Here is a 19461-nt window from a genome sequence, read left to right on the forward strand (position 1 = left end):
ATGCAAACTCCAGGTAGGTAGAGTGGTGGTTGGATGTGAACCAGCAACCCTTTTTACTGCTAGATGAGAGTGCTACCCACTACACCACAGTGCCGCCCTAATATCCAGTCTCTTATCTTCACCCCATTTGTATACAATGCTTATCATGTAAGTACTTTGATCTATAAATTAGGAGACAAATGAGACAAATATTGCCTTTCATGTATTTCCCTTTTACTTTTCCTTAGATTTCATTGTCCTGGTAGCCTCGCTGGCAGTTATTGCAGCTGGGACTCAGGGTAACATCTTCGCAACCTCAGCTCTACGGAGTATGCGATTCCTGCAGATCCTACGCATGGTGCGCATGGACCGGAGAGGAGGCACATGGAAATTGTTGGGTTCAGTGGTATATGCTCACAGCAAGGTAAACTATTAAAGGTGCCACATTTGTTCTTTTTGTACAGATTAGATGAGTGCAGCCTACCTGACTGTAGCATCAGAAGGAGAGTTTCATTACGCCAGGTGACCATGTTATAACACAGAGGTGACCAACCTGAGGCTCCCCAACATTTGTAGATCTAGATGTTTGTGTCATCATATTTAGAATCAGGTTGGCCTTTTTGCCTGTTGCCCACAGAGATTTTACAAAGCAGCACAAATATTGCCAATAGAGATTGGCACACCCTTTAAACTTTGATAAGGAAAGTCCATGTATTTTATTTATTTTATGAGACGGGGAAACATCATTCACTTTACTCACTTTCTATATGTTAGCGTGCAAACTATGGGAGTCGTCAGGCTAGTACTATACTAATAGTGGGTGCACTTGTGATTATAACCCACTCTAGTCACCAAAGCCTGAAGTTCCATAAGGTACATGAGCTACTTTTGAAGCAGAACGGGACAATTGAATTTTTTGGCCAATTGACTTCAATGGGAGTACATGGGAAAATGCACATTACTGTCTTTTTTTTAGGTGCTCCCATATTAAACATTTTTGGGACTGCCCCAAAGAAGCTCCTGTATGCCACTTCACTAATAAAAATTTTTTTTTTTAAGTCTCAAAATTTCCTGCATACGCTATGTTCAAGTGTAACTGGAGATCTAATAATAATACAGAGTAACTTTTGTTTTCTTCATAAATTTAAATCATGTAATTGTGTTTGCTTTCTCCAGGAGCTGATCACTGCGTGGTATATTGGTTTTCTGGTGCTAATCTTTGCCTCCTTCCTGGTCTACTTGGCAGAAAAAGATGCCAACAAGGAGTTTTCAACTTACGCTGACTCTCTCTGGTGGGGAACGGTACGTTTTCCTCTGATGTGTGACACAATGAGCATCTTGTGGAGTGTTTAGTGATGTCTGAGAAGTATGAGAATCAACATGCCTGCTCTTGGCACTTCAAAGTTAAATTCAATAAGTAATAAAATGTACAAAAATAATTGATACATACTGTATGACATTTCTTCACTCTTATTCAGCAGCTTTCCTTTCTTAACATCTACTGTACAACAGACAAAAAAGAATTCATAAGAAATTTTACTAAATGCATGCAATATTTACAGATTTTTTTTAAACCTCATTCCACCTAAAACAAGAATATCTAATAATTTTGCTACCTCCTCTAGGATAACATTCTTAGCCCCCGTACACACGATCGGACTTTCCGACAACAAAACCGTGGATTTTTGTTCGAAGGTTGTTGGCTCCAACTTGTCTTGCACACACACGGTCACACAAATGTTAGGCAACAATTAAGAATGTAGTGACGTACAAGACGCACAGCGAGCCGTTAAAAAAAAGGAGGTTCAATAGTCGTGTGATATCTCTGTTACGAACGCTAGTTTTACAAGACTTAGCGCTTCCGGCTTGTACTTGATTCTGAGCATGCGTGAACTTTTGTGTGATGGACTTGTGTACACACGACCGGAAAATCCAACAAGAAAGTTTTGTTGGTGGAAAATTTGAGAACCTGCTAGCCAGGTTTGGAAAGAACACATTTTGGAACAAATGTTTGGAAAGAACAAGGTTTGGAACAAATGTTCGATGGAGCATACACACAGTCAGCCAACAAGCCCACATCCAACATTTCCTGTCGGAAAGTCTGATCGTGTGTACGTGGCATAAGGTGATTCGTGAAATAATTTAATTACATTATCTAACAAACTGAGTATCAGACGATTGTACAGTTTAAACAGTTTGCACTCCCAGAGTATGGAACACAGCCCTTGCAGCTCCTGGACTTAAATATAGTGTGTTTCGTCTCAAGCAAGAAATAACTTGCTATTTTAGGCACCTAAGATATGCTGGGACTACCTCTTTGAGTCCTGAGAATGTATAAAAATACTGCAAGACTAGGATCTGGTACAGATCAGGGGAAACTATATTTTAGTGCATCAAAAATGTAGCACATTTGTTTATTAAGACACGGGAATGCATTAAGTATTTCTAAAGCGGGTAAAAAGTAGCCCGGAGCTGTCATTTCAAGAAAGATGGAGTTGTTAAACTGAACAGACCTCCTGATCAGTCTGTTCTAGATAAAGGACAGACACACATATACTTGTACTAGTTCCAACAATGTCATCAATAAAAGATATTAGGAAGGATCTAAGGTTGACGACCATTATATAAAAAAGGACCAATATTTTCTCTGCAACATGAATCTCAAAGTAAGGCTTTAGGTATATCTAAGACCATGAAACAAAACTGTAACATATTGCAGCTTAGCACTCTATAGATGTGGCGTTGCATTAGTTTCCTTTTTATGGCTTTTTTGAAATGTATTTACCAAATGGTAATCCTGTCAGTAACACACTTTCTGTTACAATGCTTACTCATTACACACTACTTTATGGAGGAGCAGCCTTGCCAGCCTAGGCTGTTCTGATTTAGACTACACCCCCCCCCCCCCCCTCTCTTAATCTCCATTATCTATCTGAGATTTCAGTTGAATGGACCTGAAAGTTAAAAGGATTTCTGACAGGATTAACAGGAAGTTTTGTACTTAGCCTAAGGATTGTCCCTGGAGCCGAGCACCATAGAGTTGCAATGTACACGCGCAAACTGAGATCACACTGCACGAGTTTGGTGATTCATACCTCACTAGAGGACTTGTTGTAAAAAAGGGTTGACAAGGGTCTAATCACCCTACCCATTCACAGTCTACAGCTCATGCAAGACTCTGCAACATGTGAATGAATGATAGGTTGTAAACCCTTCACTCACGATTCTCCTGGTCCCCATTAGCAACGACCCACCATCGGCTGGGGGAAACTCCTTGCACATCTTCTCCATGGTTTCAGGATAGGGCTTGGATAGTCCTAAAGCACCTGAGGTCCATGTGACATAAGGACTAAGGTCACTTGCTGTGTGCTACATGGAAGGGGTCTACTGCTCACCACTTGGTCTCCTATCCATCACCAACCCCAACCTGACCAGGTTTGCACTACTGTAATTCTCCTCAAGATCCTCTATCCCACTGTGTGTATCCTCCATGAGGATGTCCAGCTCTGTGGCCAAACTATGTGCTGTCCCAACTAAATTTTACTAGAGGGTTCTTAGTACAATATAGGAAACCGTTTTAAAAGAGACCAATAATAAATGTTCTCCGTCTCAGTAACAGGTCCTTTTTAAGCCAGCAGTGTACCTCTGCCATCACCCGGTATCAGGGGTGCTCATCCTGGGCTCATCATATTTTGAATAAATTTGCTTCAGACTCATCGTTCAGCTCAATGACTAGGCCTCTCCATACCGACCAGCCTACTGAGCTTTAGTTATGCTCCACCCAAACTTTAGAGTGGTTCTATAGGCAGAAGGATTTTTACCTTAAAGCATTCTCTACATTGAACGCCCCAGTCCCCCTTATACTTAACTTAGACTGATCTCAAACCAGCGCTGTGCCCAAGAGCAATGGCTGTCTCCGCTCTTTTCCTCCTCATAGGGCAGATTCATAGCAGTGGAAGCTTTTGGCTCCTGCTGCTGTAAATCAAATTCTATGATGAGGGAGCAGGTGACAGGACCAAGCAGTGCTGTCTGTGTCTATGGATGCAAGCAGCTTAGTTCAGGTTTAAACCCATAGATTTGCCACAGTAGGAACCAGCTTCTTACAGTGGCACACCAAGAAGAGGAAGAGCCAGGAGTGCAGGCGGGGAACTGCAGAAAAGGAGGATTGGGGCTGCTCTGTGCAAAACCATTACACAGAGCAGGTAAGTATCACATGTTTATTTTTATTTTTTAAAATAGTCACATTAGATAGGATCCTGCTAGGAACTAAGTTAACTCGCCTCACTTCCTGAAAGGATTTTAAAGAAGAACTCTACCTTAAAAGTGACTTAGATGCTGCTTACACACAGGCTTCTTATTGGAAAGCCCAAGCATGCTTTGTACGCTGAGCTTCATGGACACACCCCATATTTCATGTTTATTTTTAAAATAAAAATGTCATATAAGCAAATAAAAAAATTATAAAACATTAGTTTATTAACATGTAAACTGACAAAATAATATAATAAAAACTATTATAAGTGCATTTTAGCTAACTCTTTTATTCCTGTTTATACTCTTTAGAGCACTTGTATGTATTCATGCTGTCTGTGTTTTCCACTAGATCACTCTTACCACTATTGGTTACGGTGATAAAACACCCCGCACATGGCTGGGGAGAGTCCTGGCTGCTGGGTTTGCTCTTCTAGGCATCTCTTTCTTTGCATTACCTGCGGTAAGTATACATTATTTATTTCTTAAAGTGTTTGGAAATCCATTGTTTTTGTTGTTGTGGATAGAGTGGAGAAGGATTAGGGCTCTTTCACAAGCGTAGTAGGCACTGACGCTTCTCTGAAAAGCAATATATGCTTGGATTGCTTTTCAGAAATGTTCAACAGGCGGTGGGGAGTCATATGGCACCTCCTCATTGCCTAATTTAACCATATAACTTCTGTTCTACCACGTAGCAGTTGTGTGCATCACACAGCATTGCGGCACGGTTCAGGCACAACCCTGTATAACTGCATTGGTAACGTTTGGCAGAGGCTATTTCAGTTTTTCCACAGCAGCCATGAACTGTTTATGTTAGTGTTCAAGCCAGTGGTTGGAGGGCAGTAAAACCATGTGGTTGAGCCCCAACCTCAGATGTGAATGAACTTTTATTTCCTCTGTCAGGTTTGGTTTCACAAAGTTCATTTAGCTTTAGCTCATTTAATACTAATTAGGACTATTTTTTTGTTTTACAGGGGATTCTGGGTTCAGGGTTTGCCCTGAAAGTTCAAGAACAACACAGACAGAAACATTTTGAGAAGCGTCGGACTCCAGCAGCTAATCTTATACAGGTAAGATAGAATGTGACAAAAGTGCATTCACTGTGACTAGAGATTCTTATGCTTGTTCCAAACCACGTTCAGGTCCAAACAGCTGTCATTCCAATCCTGGGCCATAATAGGTCAATGATGTCATTGTATCCTGCCCCTTTGTGTACATCAGCTGGAGTGCAGGCAGTCTCCGCGTGCAGCTCATTGGCTCAGAAAAAACAGCTGACTTCCGGGTTTGTTTGCAACAAACACATGTTCCTATTTAAGGCTAGATTCACATGATTGATACAATTTTCAGTGCCTTTATTTAGTACAACTTGGTTGCATTTTAATGCGTTTTTTGTACTACTGCATGTTGATTCATACCTGCTGTCAGCCAGCAGTAATGTGCTATTGGTTATTAACCACTTTAGTTCCAAAAGGTTTTACCCCTTCCCTGACCAGGCCATTTTTTGTGATACGGCACTGTGTTACTTTAACTGACAAATGCACAGGCACGACACTGTACCCAAATACAATTTATCTCCCTTTTTTCACACAAAAAGAGCTTTGTTTTGGTGGTATTTGATCACCTCTTCAGTTTGTATTTTTTGTGCTATAAACAAAAAAAGACCAACAATTTTGAAAAAAATATGTATTTTTAACTTTCTGCTATAAAACATATCCAATAAAAATTTTTTAAAAATCTAATTTCTTCATCAATTTAGGCCCATATGTATTCTGCTACATATTTTTGGTAAAAAAATCCCAATAAGCGTATATTGATTGGTTTGCACAAAAGTTATAGCATCTTCAAAATATGGGGTATTATTTTATTTTATTTGTTTTTTACCAGTAATGGCAGCAATCAGCAACTTATAGTCTGTGATATTGCGGCAGACAAATCAGACACCTAACTGACACTTTTGACACTTTTTGGGGACCAGTGACACTAATACAGTGATCAGTGCTAAAAAATATGCACTGTCACTGTTCTAATGACACTGGCAAGAAAGGGGTTAACATTAGGGGTGATCAAGGGGTTAAATATCTGCCTAGGTTGTACTTGCTCACTGTGGGAGAGGTGCTTTGACTAGGTGAAGGCAAAGATCCATGTTCCTGCTTTACAGAAACACAGGTTTAAAGCCTTCCCAACTGTCAGAACGACAATCTACCTTGTTTACATAGGCAGACTGTCATTCTGCTTGTGTCCTGAATGATAGGCAGGTCCTGGCAGGCATCAAGTGCACCGGACCCGCTGATTGGCTACTGCTGTACCCAATCATAGTAAGAGCGCGTTGCCAGCCGCATGCGTGTGCGCCCTAGACCTGGAAGTGTCAGATCACTTACTAGGTACTGTACATGATCTGGCACAGAGCGGCCGTCCTGCCACAGTACACGGAGCAATCGCTAAGAAGCCGGAACCTGCTGGTGTCCTAACAACCATTGACCCATCCCTGCTGTTCCCCCTCATGTTGAGGGCATGTGCTTGGGTATTGTAGCAGGAGTGTGGGGGGAGGGGCTTGCTTGTTCCCCCCTTTCCCTGGCCTGCCAGGCTACATGCTTGGTAAAGGGGCTGGTGTTAATTTTATAGGGCACCCCACACATTTTTTTTTCTTTTGGTGTAGGGCCCTTCTTGTGATTTGGGGCAACCCCCCACACAATTATTTTTACTGACAGGCTCATTTGTTTACATACTGCTGCCAGCTGGAAATCCACGGCTGATAGTAGTGATGAGTCACTGGTTGTTAAGATGCCACTGAGTGCCGGTGTCTTGTAAAATAGTGTCCTCCATCAGATGGTGTCCCCTGCGTACTGCGCATGCGCAGTACACAGGAACACAGATTCCGAAAATTGCCGAGGATGAACGGCGCCTGCGCCGTGAGTCCAGGTTCTATCCCCACTATCCAAGTGGACATAGTTAGAATAAAAAAGAGCCGAGCGGAGCGAGGCCGAGCCCGAAGTGTGGCGAGCGAAGCTCGCCCGCGAGGGGCCCTCTAAAATTCTTAACTCTATGTCCGCTTGGATAGTGGGGCTACCTCCTCCACTCACGGCGCAGGCGCCGTTCAGCTTCGGAGTTTTTCCGAAGCTTCGTCTGCTCCGTACTGCGCATGCGCAGTACGGAGCGGACAGCATTTGATAGGCGGACTCTATTAGGCAGAACACCGGCTCCTGAACAACCAATGATGAGTCACTGGTTGTTAGGGCACCGGCACATGCCGGGTTCCTAAGAACCCACAAAAATTGCAGGAAAAAATTTACCAAAAGCCACATGCACTTACTTTTTTTTGTGTGCCACCGTCAAAATCATGCTGTATCAAATCAAAATACTACAGAACCCATTTCCAAAATCATGCTGTACTGAGTTGCATTGATGTGAATGGGCACCATTAAAAACAGTGCGATTTGTATTGTCATCCAATTCCTTGCAACTGAAATTGCATCTGAAACTGCACTAGTGTGAACCAGGCCTAAAGCTGGCCATATAGTAGCAGATTTTTGAAAGAACATTTGTATGAAAATGTCCAGTACATTTGAGGACTTGATGACTGTTCGAAAGTCCTTTGAAATTTTGTTTGCTTTTAGCATTTGATTTGGAAACAAATGAACTGTGTTGAACAAAAACAACATTCACTGTTAGAAATTTGTTGGTTTGCAAAAAATGTCCTGTCTTGTTCCTTCAAATGTTTCTGTTAGGGTCCGTTCACACAGGGGCAACTCCGATCCGACTTCAGGTCGCCCCTAGTCGCCTCAGGTCGGATAACATTTAAAAAGCAATGTAAGTGAATGAGAGCCATCTTAATGCACGCTGCTGAAGTCGCTCCGACTTCAGAAAAGGTTCCTGTACTACTTGAATCCGACTTGTAGGCGACCGGTACCCATTGATTTCAATGGAGGTCGCCTCCAAGTCGGATCTCCGTCTAAACGGAGGCGACTCTGACAGAATTATCAGCTCTCAAGAGGGCACTCCACACCAAATTTATGAATAAAAATTTGGCGTGGGTTCCCCCTCCGAGAGCATACCAGGCCCTTAGGTCTGGTATGAATATTAAGGGGAACCCCCTACACCGAAAAAACGGCGTGGGGGTCCCCCCCAGATCCATACCAGACCCTTATCCGAGCACGCTACCCGGCCGGCCAGGAAAGGGGGTGGGGACGAGCGTGCGAACCCCCCCTCCGGAGCCGTACCAGGCCGCACGGCCCCCCCACCCCAAAGCACCTTGTCCCCATGTTGATGAGGACAAGGGCCTCTTCCCGACAACCCTGGCCGTTGGTTGTCGGGGTCTGCGGGCGGGGGGCTTATCGGAATCCGGGAGCCCCCTTTAATAAGGGGCCCCCCGGATACCGGCCCCCCACCCTATGTGAATGAGTATGGGGTACAACGTAACCCTACCCATTCACCTGTGAAAAAAAAAAAAAAAAAAAAACACAACACAGGGTTAAAATAGTTTATTGCACAGCTCCGGGGGTCTTCCGTCTTCGGGGGTCTTCTCGCCGTACTCCTCCGCTATCTTCTGCTAGCTCTTTTGCTAGCGGAGGAGCCCGGCTTCCCTCTTCTTCCGACTTCGGGGGTCTTGTCCCCCTCTTCGGTTCTTCTGTCGCCGCCGCTGCCTTCCGTTCTTCTTCTTCTTTTCCTTCTTCTCCTGGAGATGTTGACTTGACGCTCTCTCCGGCCGCAATGCCAGAGATGCAGAGCGCGGCGACTTATATAGGGACAAGGGGCGGGGTCGCCAGTTGATGTCACATGGTGACCCCGCCCCCTTATGATGTCACAGTCCCAGCATCCTCCGGGACTGTGACATCGTGGCACCATGTGACATCAACCGGCGACCCCGCCCCTTGTCCCTATATAAGTCGCCGCGCACCGCGTCCCTGGCATTGCGGCTGGAGAGAGCGTTGAGTCAACATCTCCAGGGGAAGAAGGAGAAGAAGAAGAACTGAAGGCGGCGGCAGAAGAACCGAAGGGGGGGACAAGACCCCCGAAGTCGGAAGAGGGCGGCGGCGAGGAAGAAAGCTAGAAGAAGATAGCGGAGGAGTCCGGCGAGAAGACCCCCGAAGATGGAAGACCCCCGGAGCTGTGCAATAAACTATTTTTACACTGTGTTGTGTTTTTTTTTACATTTTTTTCACAGGTGAATGGGTAGGGGTACATTGTACCCCATACTCATTCACATAAGGTGGGGGGCCGGTATCCGGGGGCCCCCTTATTAAAGGGGGCTCCCGGATTCCGATAAGCCCCTCGCCCGCAGACCCAAACAACCAATGGCCAGGATTGTCAGGAAGAGGACCTTGTCCTCATCAACATGGGGAAAGGTGCTTTGGGGTGGGGGGGCTGCGAGACCCCACTTCCCCAAGGCACCCCCCCATGTTGAGGGCACGCGGCCTGGTACGGCTCAGGAGGGCCGCACGCTCGTCCCCACCCCCTTTCCTGGCTGGCCGGGTAGCGTGCTCAGATAAGGGTCTGGTATGGATCTGGGGGGGACCCCCACGCCGTTTTTCGGTGTAGGGGGTTCCCCTTAATATTCATACCAGACCTAAGGGCCTGGTATGCTCTCGGAGGGGGAACCCACGCCAAATTTTTTTCATAGATTTGGCGTGGAGTTCCCTCTTGAGAGCTCATTCTCTGATTGGCCGCGGCAAAAGTCGCCTGGCCTGGGGCGACTTAAAGTCGTGTTGTAAGTCGCCCAAGTCGTGTTCAGGTCGTGTCCAAGTTGCCTCCAAAAGTCGTGTTGAAAGTCGTGTTGCCCCTGTGTGAACGGACCCTTACTGTGACAAAACAAATGTTGATTTGACCCCACTAACAATTAGAAAATTCAATGAATGTTTTTAAAAAATTTGGAAAGACCTTCTATTAGTGTATGGTTGACTTAACTGAGATTTTTTTGTCCACTTAAAGTGTTTGTTAACCCAAAAAAATAAAATAAAATAATGGAGCCTGCTTCTTAAAAGCATTTTATACAGCATAGTGTTTGTGCTGTGTAATTTGAACACCAAAAAAACCTAGCTGATCATCTGATCCTGCCAGCTTCTCCCCTCTGTAAACTGACCACGGTGTATTAACCAAAATATATATATATATTTTATACATATTTTATACATCATAGTGCTTGTGCTGTGTAATTTGAACCCCTGTAACACCTAAAAAAAACTAGCTGATCCTGCCAGCTTCTCCCCTCCCCTCTGTAAACTGACAACGCGTATCATGTCTGCTGAGCCCTGACACCGTGGTCAGAGTATGCGCTTCTGTCATCCGCAGCCTGCTCTCCTGTGTCTGTGTCTTGTCTGCCCACCTTTTCGATTCCTGCATCAACAGTCAGTATCACGCAGCACCATTGTGTTCTGCTGGTGGGGAGCCAGCTGCACTAATCATTCTGGGAAAACCTGACAGGCTGGTTGTATACAAGTCGGTCATAGATTGACTTGTGGACAACCAGGGTACCCATACATGGATTAAAATGAATCCGGTCCCTGCCGAACTGGCTGAATTTGGATGCATGTGTGACCAGCTTTAAACATGTGCATACTCTCTGTCAATCTTTCTTTACCTGTTCAGTATCAGTGTTCTCATACAAATAAGTAAAGTATAACTAGTGTGTATTGGGGGTACGTATAACTTTAAACATTTTCAGAGCAATAAATAGTTACAAAGCTGACTACTCTACAGGGGACATGCTTGCGGCCTCGTTATTTGATGCTACCTCTGGACATCTTCAAATAAAAGCTGTGTTAATGTAAACACATGAAGGAGCGGTGCTGTACTGGGCCATAGAACATAATGCTTAATTAAAAAACAAAATGTTGTCAGCCGCTTCCTTGCAGAAAAGGACAGATAAAGTTCCCTAGCGCTTGTGTCTGGAGAACAGATGAGAGAAAGCAATGACTGCAGGATAGAGACAACAAATATTCTTTCGCGTAAGCAGTTTGCAGTTTCTATGCAGCGGTATAAATTAGAGCTGCACGATTCTGGCCAAAATGAGAAATATAAAAAAAAAAAAAATGAGCTAACTTTACTAGTTGGTGTTTTTTTGTTTTTTTTCATTCATTAAAGTAATTTTTTCCAAAAAAAATGCATTTGAAAGATCACTGCGCAAATACAGTGTGACATAAAATATTGCAACAACCACCATTTTATTCTCTAGGGTGTCTACTAAAAAAAGTATATAATGTTTGGGGGTTCTAAGTAATTTTCTAGCAAAAAAAAATATTTTAACTTGAAACCAACAAATGTAAGAAAAAGGTCTAGTGTTTAAGTGATTAAACTTTTTTCACATCCGACCTGGTCCGATCAGCTAAAATCAGACGGATGCCCCTATGTTCGCATCCGTCCCTGGTGGAGCTGATGAAAATGGACATGCTGTCCGTTTTCGTCCGATCTCTCCATAGTAACTAGTGACACTCGACAAGCCCCTCCCAACTCAGTGATCAGAGAGGGAGCTGTCATCTGCCGGCTCAGTGGAGATCAGCGGAGAGCTCTTCCTCTGAGCTGGCGGACAGAGGCGGACTCCGAGGCAGCGGATCCACCTCGTGAGAATGAAGCCATACACAGGAAGTCTATTCCATTGACAAATTGTTACAATGTTTATACAGTACTTAGTTCAACTGAAAAAGAATGTTTTGATTCTTGGCAGACTGCCCAGTTTCTTCCTTCCTTTCTTTTGACAGCCATGGCTTCAGAGCAGAGAGAATTCTTTGCATAGAAAGAATCGGGAAACACTTTCGTCAGGATTGCAACAACAAATCTTGGCTATTAATCGTGCAGCTCTAGTATAAATGGATTTTATACCTAACCCAAGCTAATAAGAAGAAAAGTGTATTTGTTTATCTGCATTGTCACAAATAATACCCTGAAAGAATCAGCGTACACATGCAATTGTATAAATGGTGTTTTTTTTTGTTTTGTTTTTATTTGGGAAGGGTTAAAACCTTTGCCAGGTTTTTACTGCTTTCTGTGTCCCTGTTAGAAAGGTTTAGGCCTCTTTCACACGGGCTTTCCGATCAGATTCACCTGTCAGCTCTTCAGACGGACCTGATCGGACTCTACATTCACTCCTATAGGGCAGCGGATGTCAGAGGTACAATGTCCACTGACACCGGCTGCTATCCGATCCTGTCCGTGAAATCCAGACGGATGGAGACCCTATTTTCTATCCGTCTAGTGGATCGGATGACAACAGACAGGTGGTCCATTTTCATCCGATCTCCCATAGAGGAGAGCGGGACTCTGACAGGTCCGTCTCTGTACAGGGAGCAGAGATGGACCTGTCATTCACCTGCTCAGCGGGGATCAGTGGATCAATCCTCCCGCTGAGCAAAGTGGAGTCCGCCAGGTGGATTGCCCATGTGGAAGAGCCCCCTCCTTTGTCCTAGTGATTATTGTCACAGAGAGAACAAATAATGAAAAATCCAAAATGTTGCAGTTGTTACTGAAAAGGAGGAGAAGGAAAATATTCCAATGGGGACCCCTGCTAAGGTGACATTGGGATTTTCTCTCACTTTGGATAGATTTCCTCTCACTTACTGGTTTGTCAAAGGCAGATTTCCCTAATGGCACAGCTGTGCTGTTCATCACTTTTCTCTGTTTTTACTTCTGATCTTTTATAATAAATATTAAACGTGGCATAAATAATTTTGTAAGGGATCACAACTATGGCAGCATTGATTTATTAAAAGGCAGTACTAGCAGTGATATCTATTTGTTGTAATGTATCTCTATGGCTGGCTCCAGTTCACAATTAAATCCTGTAGCCTGTACCCAGTCTCCAACAACTCATATATAATTTCTGCCGTTTCTGACCATCTTCTGTAGTATGCCTGTAGTCCCTGACTATTTCCTGTAGTATGCCCAAAGTCTCTGACCATCTCTTGTAGTATTCCCAAAGTCTCTGACCATCTCTTGTAGTATGCCCATAGTCTCTGACCATCTCCTGTAGTATACCCAACATCTCTGACCATCTCCTGTTGTATGCCCATAGTCTCTGACCATCTCCTGCAGTATGCCAATAGTCTCTGACCATTTCTTGTAGTATGCCCATAGTGTCTGACCATCTCCTGTAGTATGCCCAAAGTCTCTGACCATCTCTTGTAATATACCAGAGTCTCTGACCATCTCCTGTAATATGCCCATAGTCTCTGACCATCTCCTGTAGTTGTAGTATGCCCATAGTCTCTGGCCATCTCCTGTAGTATAACCAAAGTCTCTGGCCATCTCCTGTAGTATGCCCATAGTCTCTGACCATCTACTATAGTATGCCCATAATCTTTAACCATCTCCTGTAGTATACCCCTAGTCTCTGACAAACTTCTGTTGCATGTTTGCAGTCTCTGATAGCTTTCTTTAGGATTGCTTCCGATGCTTATTATGTATGACCCTTTGGTTATGTCAGGGGCCCAATTCAAATCCCGCTATATCAAGTAAGATGGCCACCACTATCATCATGTATTCACAAACTTGATTTAACTCAAATTGCATGATCTCTAGAAAAACACTATACTTTTCCTTTTTTCCTAACACTATACTTTTCCCAACCAGCATCAGGACATATCTTGGCTAGGGATGAGCTTCGTGTTCGAGTCGAACATACGTTCGACTCGAACATTGGCTGTTCGTCCGTTCGGCAAAGTCCGAACATTTTGGTCCGTTCGCGCCAAATTCGTGTGGTGCTCACGGCCCACAATGCACTGCGATGGCGCAGTGCATTACTGGCTCATGATTGGCCAAGCATGCACTGTGACCCCGCATGCTTGGCCAATCACAGCGCCAGCAACGAGGAGAGCCATGATTGGCCACAGGCAGGATGCCTGTGGCCAATCATAGCTCAGGCTGTGTAGTGCACGCCCCACACTATATAAGGCCGCCAGCGCGGTGGCCTTGTGTAGTGTGTTGGCGTCTGAAGCAGTGGGTGTTCTGTGTACCTTCAACACAGTACACACCGATCGTTTTCGGCCGATTTTCGATCTTGCTGTTGTGTAGTGGTTATTGTCTGCGTGCCCTGACCGCAGTATACACCGCTATATTCACCTCACCTATATAGCTAGTGATCTATCTTTTATAATAGAGCTTGCAGTCAGTAGTGTTAGGAGATAGTGCGTGCTGTCTGCGTGCTCTGTACCCAGTACATACCGCTATATCCACCTACATAGCTGTTCTCTATTTGAGCCCACTTGCCATCTGCAGGAGTTATTGGAAGTTGTGTGTGCCTCCAGCACAGCACAGTATACATCTGTATATACCCCTTTATCTCTGGTGTTCTATAATAAAGGCATCTGCAGGAGTTAGTGGGTGTTCTGTGTACCTTCAACACAGTACACACCGATCGTTTTCGGACGATTTTCGATCTTTCTGTTGTGTGTTGTTGTCTGCGTGCCCTGACCGCAGTATACACCGCTATATTCACCTCACCTATATAGCTAGTGATCTATTTTTTATAATAGAGCTTGCAGTCAGTAGTGTTAGGAGATAGTGCGTGCTGTCTGCGTGCTCTGTACCCAGTACATACCGCTATATCCACCTACATAGCTGTTCTCTATTTGAGCCCACTTGCCATCTGCAGGAGTTATTGGAAGTTGTGTGTGCCTCCAGCACAGCACAGTATACATCTGTATATACCCCTTTATCTCTGGTGTTCTATAATAAAGGCATCTGCAGGAGTTAGTGGGTGTTGTGTGCCTCTAGCACAATATACACTACCCAACTGCTTTTTTACCCAACTCCCTTCAGGCCATTACCATGTCTGGAAGGCCAGAAAGGAGAGGCAGACAGGCACGAGCTGATAAAAGAGGGCAAGCAGGCTCTGTGTCTAGAGACAACAGTGCTGGTCGTGGACGCGGTGCATTGTCATCAGCACGTGACCATGGGACACGCTTGTCCTTCTTTTCGGCAGCTGGACATGTTGAACCGCAACATGCCAACGACTTGGTAGAGTGGATGACCAAGCCCTCTTCATCCTCCTCATCCTCTCTCACCCAGTCTCAGGGTACTAGCAAAGCAGCTGCCAACGCATCGTCTTCCCTCCTCTCAATGTCATCATCAGTGACTCCTTCCCTAGACCCGCCACATCCTCCTGAGGAGTCTCCTGAACTCTTTGAGCACAGTGTTGGGTACATGCTCCAGGAGGATGCCCAGTGTTTTGTGGGCTCTGATGATGACACTCAGCTAGAGGAAGGCAGTAGCGTGAGCGCAGAGAGAGGGGATGCTCAAGAAGGACAGCAATCTGGCAGTCATGTTCCACAAGCTGCAGCATACTGCCAGGTTTGCTACAGCGATGAAGAGGGAGGGGATGATGAGGGCACTGACTCCACGTGGGTGCCTGGAAAGAGAGAGGAGGAGGAGGAGGAGGCACATGTCCAACGAGGCAGGATGCCCTCCGGGGGCCAGCTTAGGGGCAGCACACCGACTGAATCACACCGCAGAGCTCCGCCTGTGCAGAGCGCTGCCTCTGCGCGTTATTCTAAAACTTCTTTGGTGTGGGCCTTTTTTGAGACGAGTGCATCAGATCGCACCGCTGCTATTTGCAACATATGTCTCAAGCGTATCTCACGTGGCCAAAACATCAGCTGCTTGGGCATCACATGCTTGACCAGACATATGTTGACCTGCCATGCAGCTCGTTGGCAAGCGTACCTCAAAGACCCACACCAAAGAACAAAGCGGACCTCTCCTTGCTCCTCATCAGCTGGCATCTCCAACCCCACTAGACCTTCAGTCCTCTCTGAAACCTGCTCTGAGAGGAATGAAGGTGTAGAATTAGGTGTGTCACAGCCAAGTGCTTCCGGGAACTCTGCTAGCGGTACACCCACGTCCGATTATAGCAGGCAAATGTCCCTGCCCCAGCTGCTGGACCGGCGAAAGAAGTTCAAGCCATCCACATGCCCAGCAGTTGAATGCTAGCTTGGCTAAATTGCTAGCACTTCAACTGCTGCCTTTTCAGTTGGTAGACTCGGCCCCCTTCCGTGAGTTTGTACAATGTGCGGTTCCTCAGTGGCAGGTCCCCAAACGCCACTTTTTCTCACAGAAGGCGATTCCGGCTCTCTACCGGCATGTGGAAGGCAATGTCCTTGCCTCGCTGGACAGGGCGGTCAGCGGTAAGGTGCATATTACCGCTGACTCATGGTCCAGCAGGCATGGACAGGGATGTTACCTGTCTTTCACGGCCCATTGGGTCACTCTTCTGGCAGCTGGGAAGGATGCAGGACAAGGTGCAGTAGTGTTGGAGGTTGTTCCGCCACCACGCCTCCAAAATGCTACTATTGGTTGTGACTAGGGATGAGCCGAACACCCCCCTGTTCGGTTCGCACCAGAACCTGCGAACAGACCTAAACTTCGTGTGAACTTTAGAACCCTATTAAAGTCTATGGGACTCGAACGTTCACAATCTAAAGTGCTCATTTTAAAGGGTAATATGCAGGTTACTGTCCTAAAAAGTGTTTGGGGACCCGAGTCCTGCCCCAGGGGACATGGATCAATGCAAAAAAAGTTTTAAAAACGGCCGTTTTTTCAGGAGCAGTGATTTTAATAATGATTAAAGTGAAACAATAAAAGTGTAATATTCCTTTAAATTTCGTAGCTGGGGGGTATCTATAGTATGCCTGTGAAGGGGCGCATGTTTCTGGTGCTTAGAACTGTCCCTGCACAAAGTGTCATTTGTGCAGGAAAAAAAGTCTTTTAAAATCACTTGCGGCTATTGTCGGGTCCCGTAATACAGAGAACACTCAATGAGTGTTCTCTGCATTAGCCGACAATTCATTCATTCATTGATAAAAAATAAAAAAATAAAAAAATAAAAGCGTGGGGGTTCCCCTAAATTCAATTACCAGGCCCTTCAGGTCTGACATGGATATTAAGGGGAACCCCGTGTCAAATTTAAAAAAAAATTGACGTGGGGTCCCCCTAAATATCCATAACCAGACCCTTCAGGTCTGATATGGATATTAAGGGGAACCCCGCATCAAATTAAAAAAAAATTGACGTGGGGTCCCCCTAAAAATCCATATCAGACCCTTTATCCGAGCACGCAACCTGGCAGGCCGCAGGAAAAGAGGGGGGGACGAGAGAGCGGCCCCCCCTCCCTCCTGAACCGTACCAGGCCACATACCCTCAACATTGGGAGGATGCTTTGGGGGTCTGTGACCCCTCAAAGCACCTTGTCCCCATGTTGATGAGGACAAGGGCCTCATCCTCACAACCCTGGCCGTTGGTTGTGAGGGTCTGCGGGCGGGGGGCTTATCATAATCTGGAAGCCCCCTTTAACAAGGGGACCCCCAGATCCCGCCCCCCCCCCTGTTTGAAATGGTAAGGGGGTACAAAAGTACCCCTACCATTTCACAAGGAAAGTGTCAAAATGGTTAAATAAGACAAACACACTTTTGAAAAATTCCTTTATTAAAAATAAAAAAAATAAAAAAAAGATTCCAGCGGTGCTAATCCACTTTTGCTATCCAGCGACGGGTCTCCAGGGTCCAGCGATGGATGATCATATCCAGCGACGGGGGATCTCTCAGTCCAGCGCTGTCCATACATCCTTCTTCTGTCTCCACTCCGGAGACACTGCAGAGATCCCAGCGCTGACGTTTCTTATATTAGGAGGGCGGGGCCACCCGTCACCTGACCCCGCCCCTCTGACGCTGGAGAGGGAAGCCAGGGGTTCCCCAGTGACGTGTGGGTGACCCCGCCCCCTCTGATGTAACGCAGGTTTCCGTTACATCAGAGGGGGCGGGGTCACCTACAGATACCCCTATAGATACCCCCCAGCTACGAAATTTAAAGGAATATTACACTTTTATTGTTTCACTTTAATCATTATTAAAATCACTGCTCCTGAAAAAACGGCCGTTTTTAAAACTTTTTTTTGCATTGATCCATGTTTCCTGGGGCAGGACCCGGGTCCCCAAACACTTTTTAGGACAGTAACCTGCATATTACCCTTTAAAATTAGCACTTTAGATTTCTCCCATAGACTTGTATAGGGTGTTCCGGCTTTTCGAATTTGCTGCGAACAGCCCAAATTGTTCACTGTTCGCTGAACAGGCGAACAGGCAATGTTCGAGTAGAACATGAGTTTGACTCGAATTCGAAGCTCATCCCTAGTTGTGACACACCTCTCTCCTCCACCCCTCCTCTTCTTCTTCCTCCATGGCCTCTTCCAGTGCTCTGTCCTCAGAACCAGCGGTGCTTCGTAGGCGTTCCAGGGGCTACGCAAGTACGCAGGCAAAACGATGCCATGCCGCGCTTGCGCTGGTTTGTTTGGGGGACAGGAGCCACACTGGGGCGGATGTTTTGTCAGCTCTGCAGGGGCAGGCCGAGAGGTGGTTGACGCCACGCCAGCTCAAGCCAGGAATGGTGGTTTGTGACAATGGCACCAACCTCCTCTCCGCCCTCCGACAGGGACAACTGACCCATGTGCCCTGTATAGCTCACGTCCTTAACCTGGTGGTGCAGCAGTTCTTGGGCAGGTACCCCGGCTTACAGGATGTCCTGAAGCAGGCCAGGAAAGTCTGTGTGCATTTCCGCCGATCATTTAATGCCTGTGCTCGGCTGGCTGAGCTCCAAAAGGAGTTGAACCTGCCCAAGAACCGCCTTATATGTGACATGCCCACCAGATGGAACTCAACATTGGCCATGCTGCAGCGGCTGCACACGCAGCAGAGGGCCATCAATGAGTACCTGTGCGACTATGGCACCAGGACAGGGTCAGGGAAGCTTGGTTTTTTCTCACCACGCCAGTGGGGCATGATCAGGGATGCATGCACTGTCCTGTCACCGTTTGAGGAGGCCACAAGGATGGTGAGCAGTGACAGTGCATGCATCAGTGACACTGTACCTCTTGTCCACCTCTTGGAGCATACGCTGCGTGGAATAATGGACAGGGCACTTGAGGCAGAACAGAGGCAGGAAGAGGAGGACTTCCTTGCCTCTCAAGGCCCTCTTTTCCAGACAGTGTTCCTGCTGTGCCACCCATCACACAGGAAGAGGATGAGGAGGAGGAAGAGGAGGAGGAGGATGATTGTGTCAGCATGGAGGTGGAGGCTGGCACTCAGCATCAGCAGCAGCAGCAGCAGTCTTGTAGGGATGATTTACAGTCCCAAGAAACACGTGGACTTGTACGTGGCTGGGAGGAGGTAGCTGCGGATCATGTTGTCCTTAGTGACCCAGAGGACTCCGGACCGAATGCCTCAGCTAACCTACGCTGCATGGCCTCCCTGATCC

At 46.1% G+C, this 19461-nt stretch overlaps 1 protein-coding gene across 3 annotated transcripts in view; it reads left to right on the forward strand.

Annotated features, from left to right (window-relative positions):
* The window catches only part of KCNQ4 (potassium voltage-gated channel subfamily Q member 4), a 288300-nt gene that overhangs the window by 206940 nt on the left and 61899 nt on the right, over positions 1–19461 (forward strand). For all 3 annotated transcript variants that reach the window (XM_077481942.1, XM_077481941.1, XM_077481943.1), the window contains exons 4-7: positions 228–403; positions 1156–1281; positions 4583–4693; positions 5205–5300. In XM_077481942.1, coding sequence (XP_077338068.1) covers positions 228–403; positions 1156–1281; positions 4583–4693; positions 5205–5300 — 509 coding nt within the window. The remainder of the gene's footprint in view (positions 1–227; positions 404–1155; positions 1282–4582; positions 4694–5204; positions 5301–19461) is intronic.

Source organism: Lithobates pipiens, unplaced genomic scaffold, assembly GCF_037356315.1.
Source record: "Lithobates pipiens isolate NorthernLeopardFrog02 unplaced genomic scaffold, aLitPip1_a1.2 Scaffold_16, whole genome shotgun sequence".
NCBI lineage: Eukaryota > Metazoa > Chordata > Amphibia > Anura > Ranidae > Lithobates > Lithobates pipiens.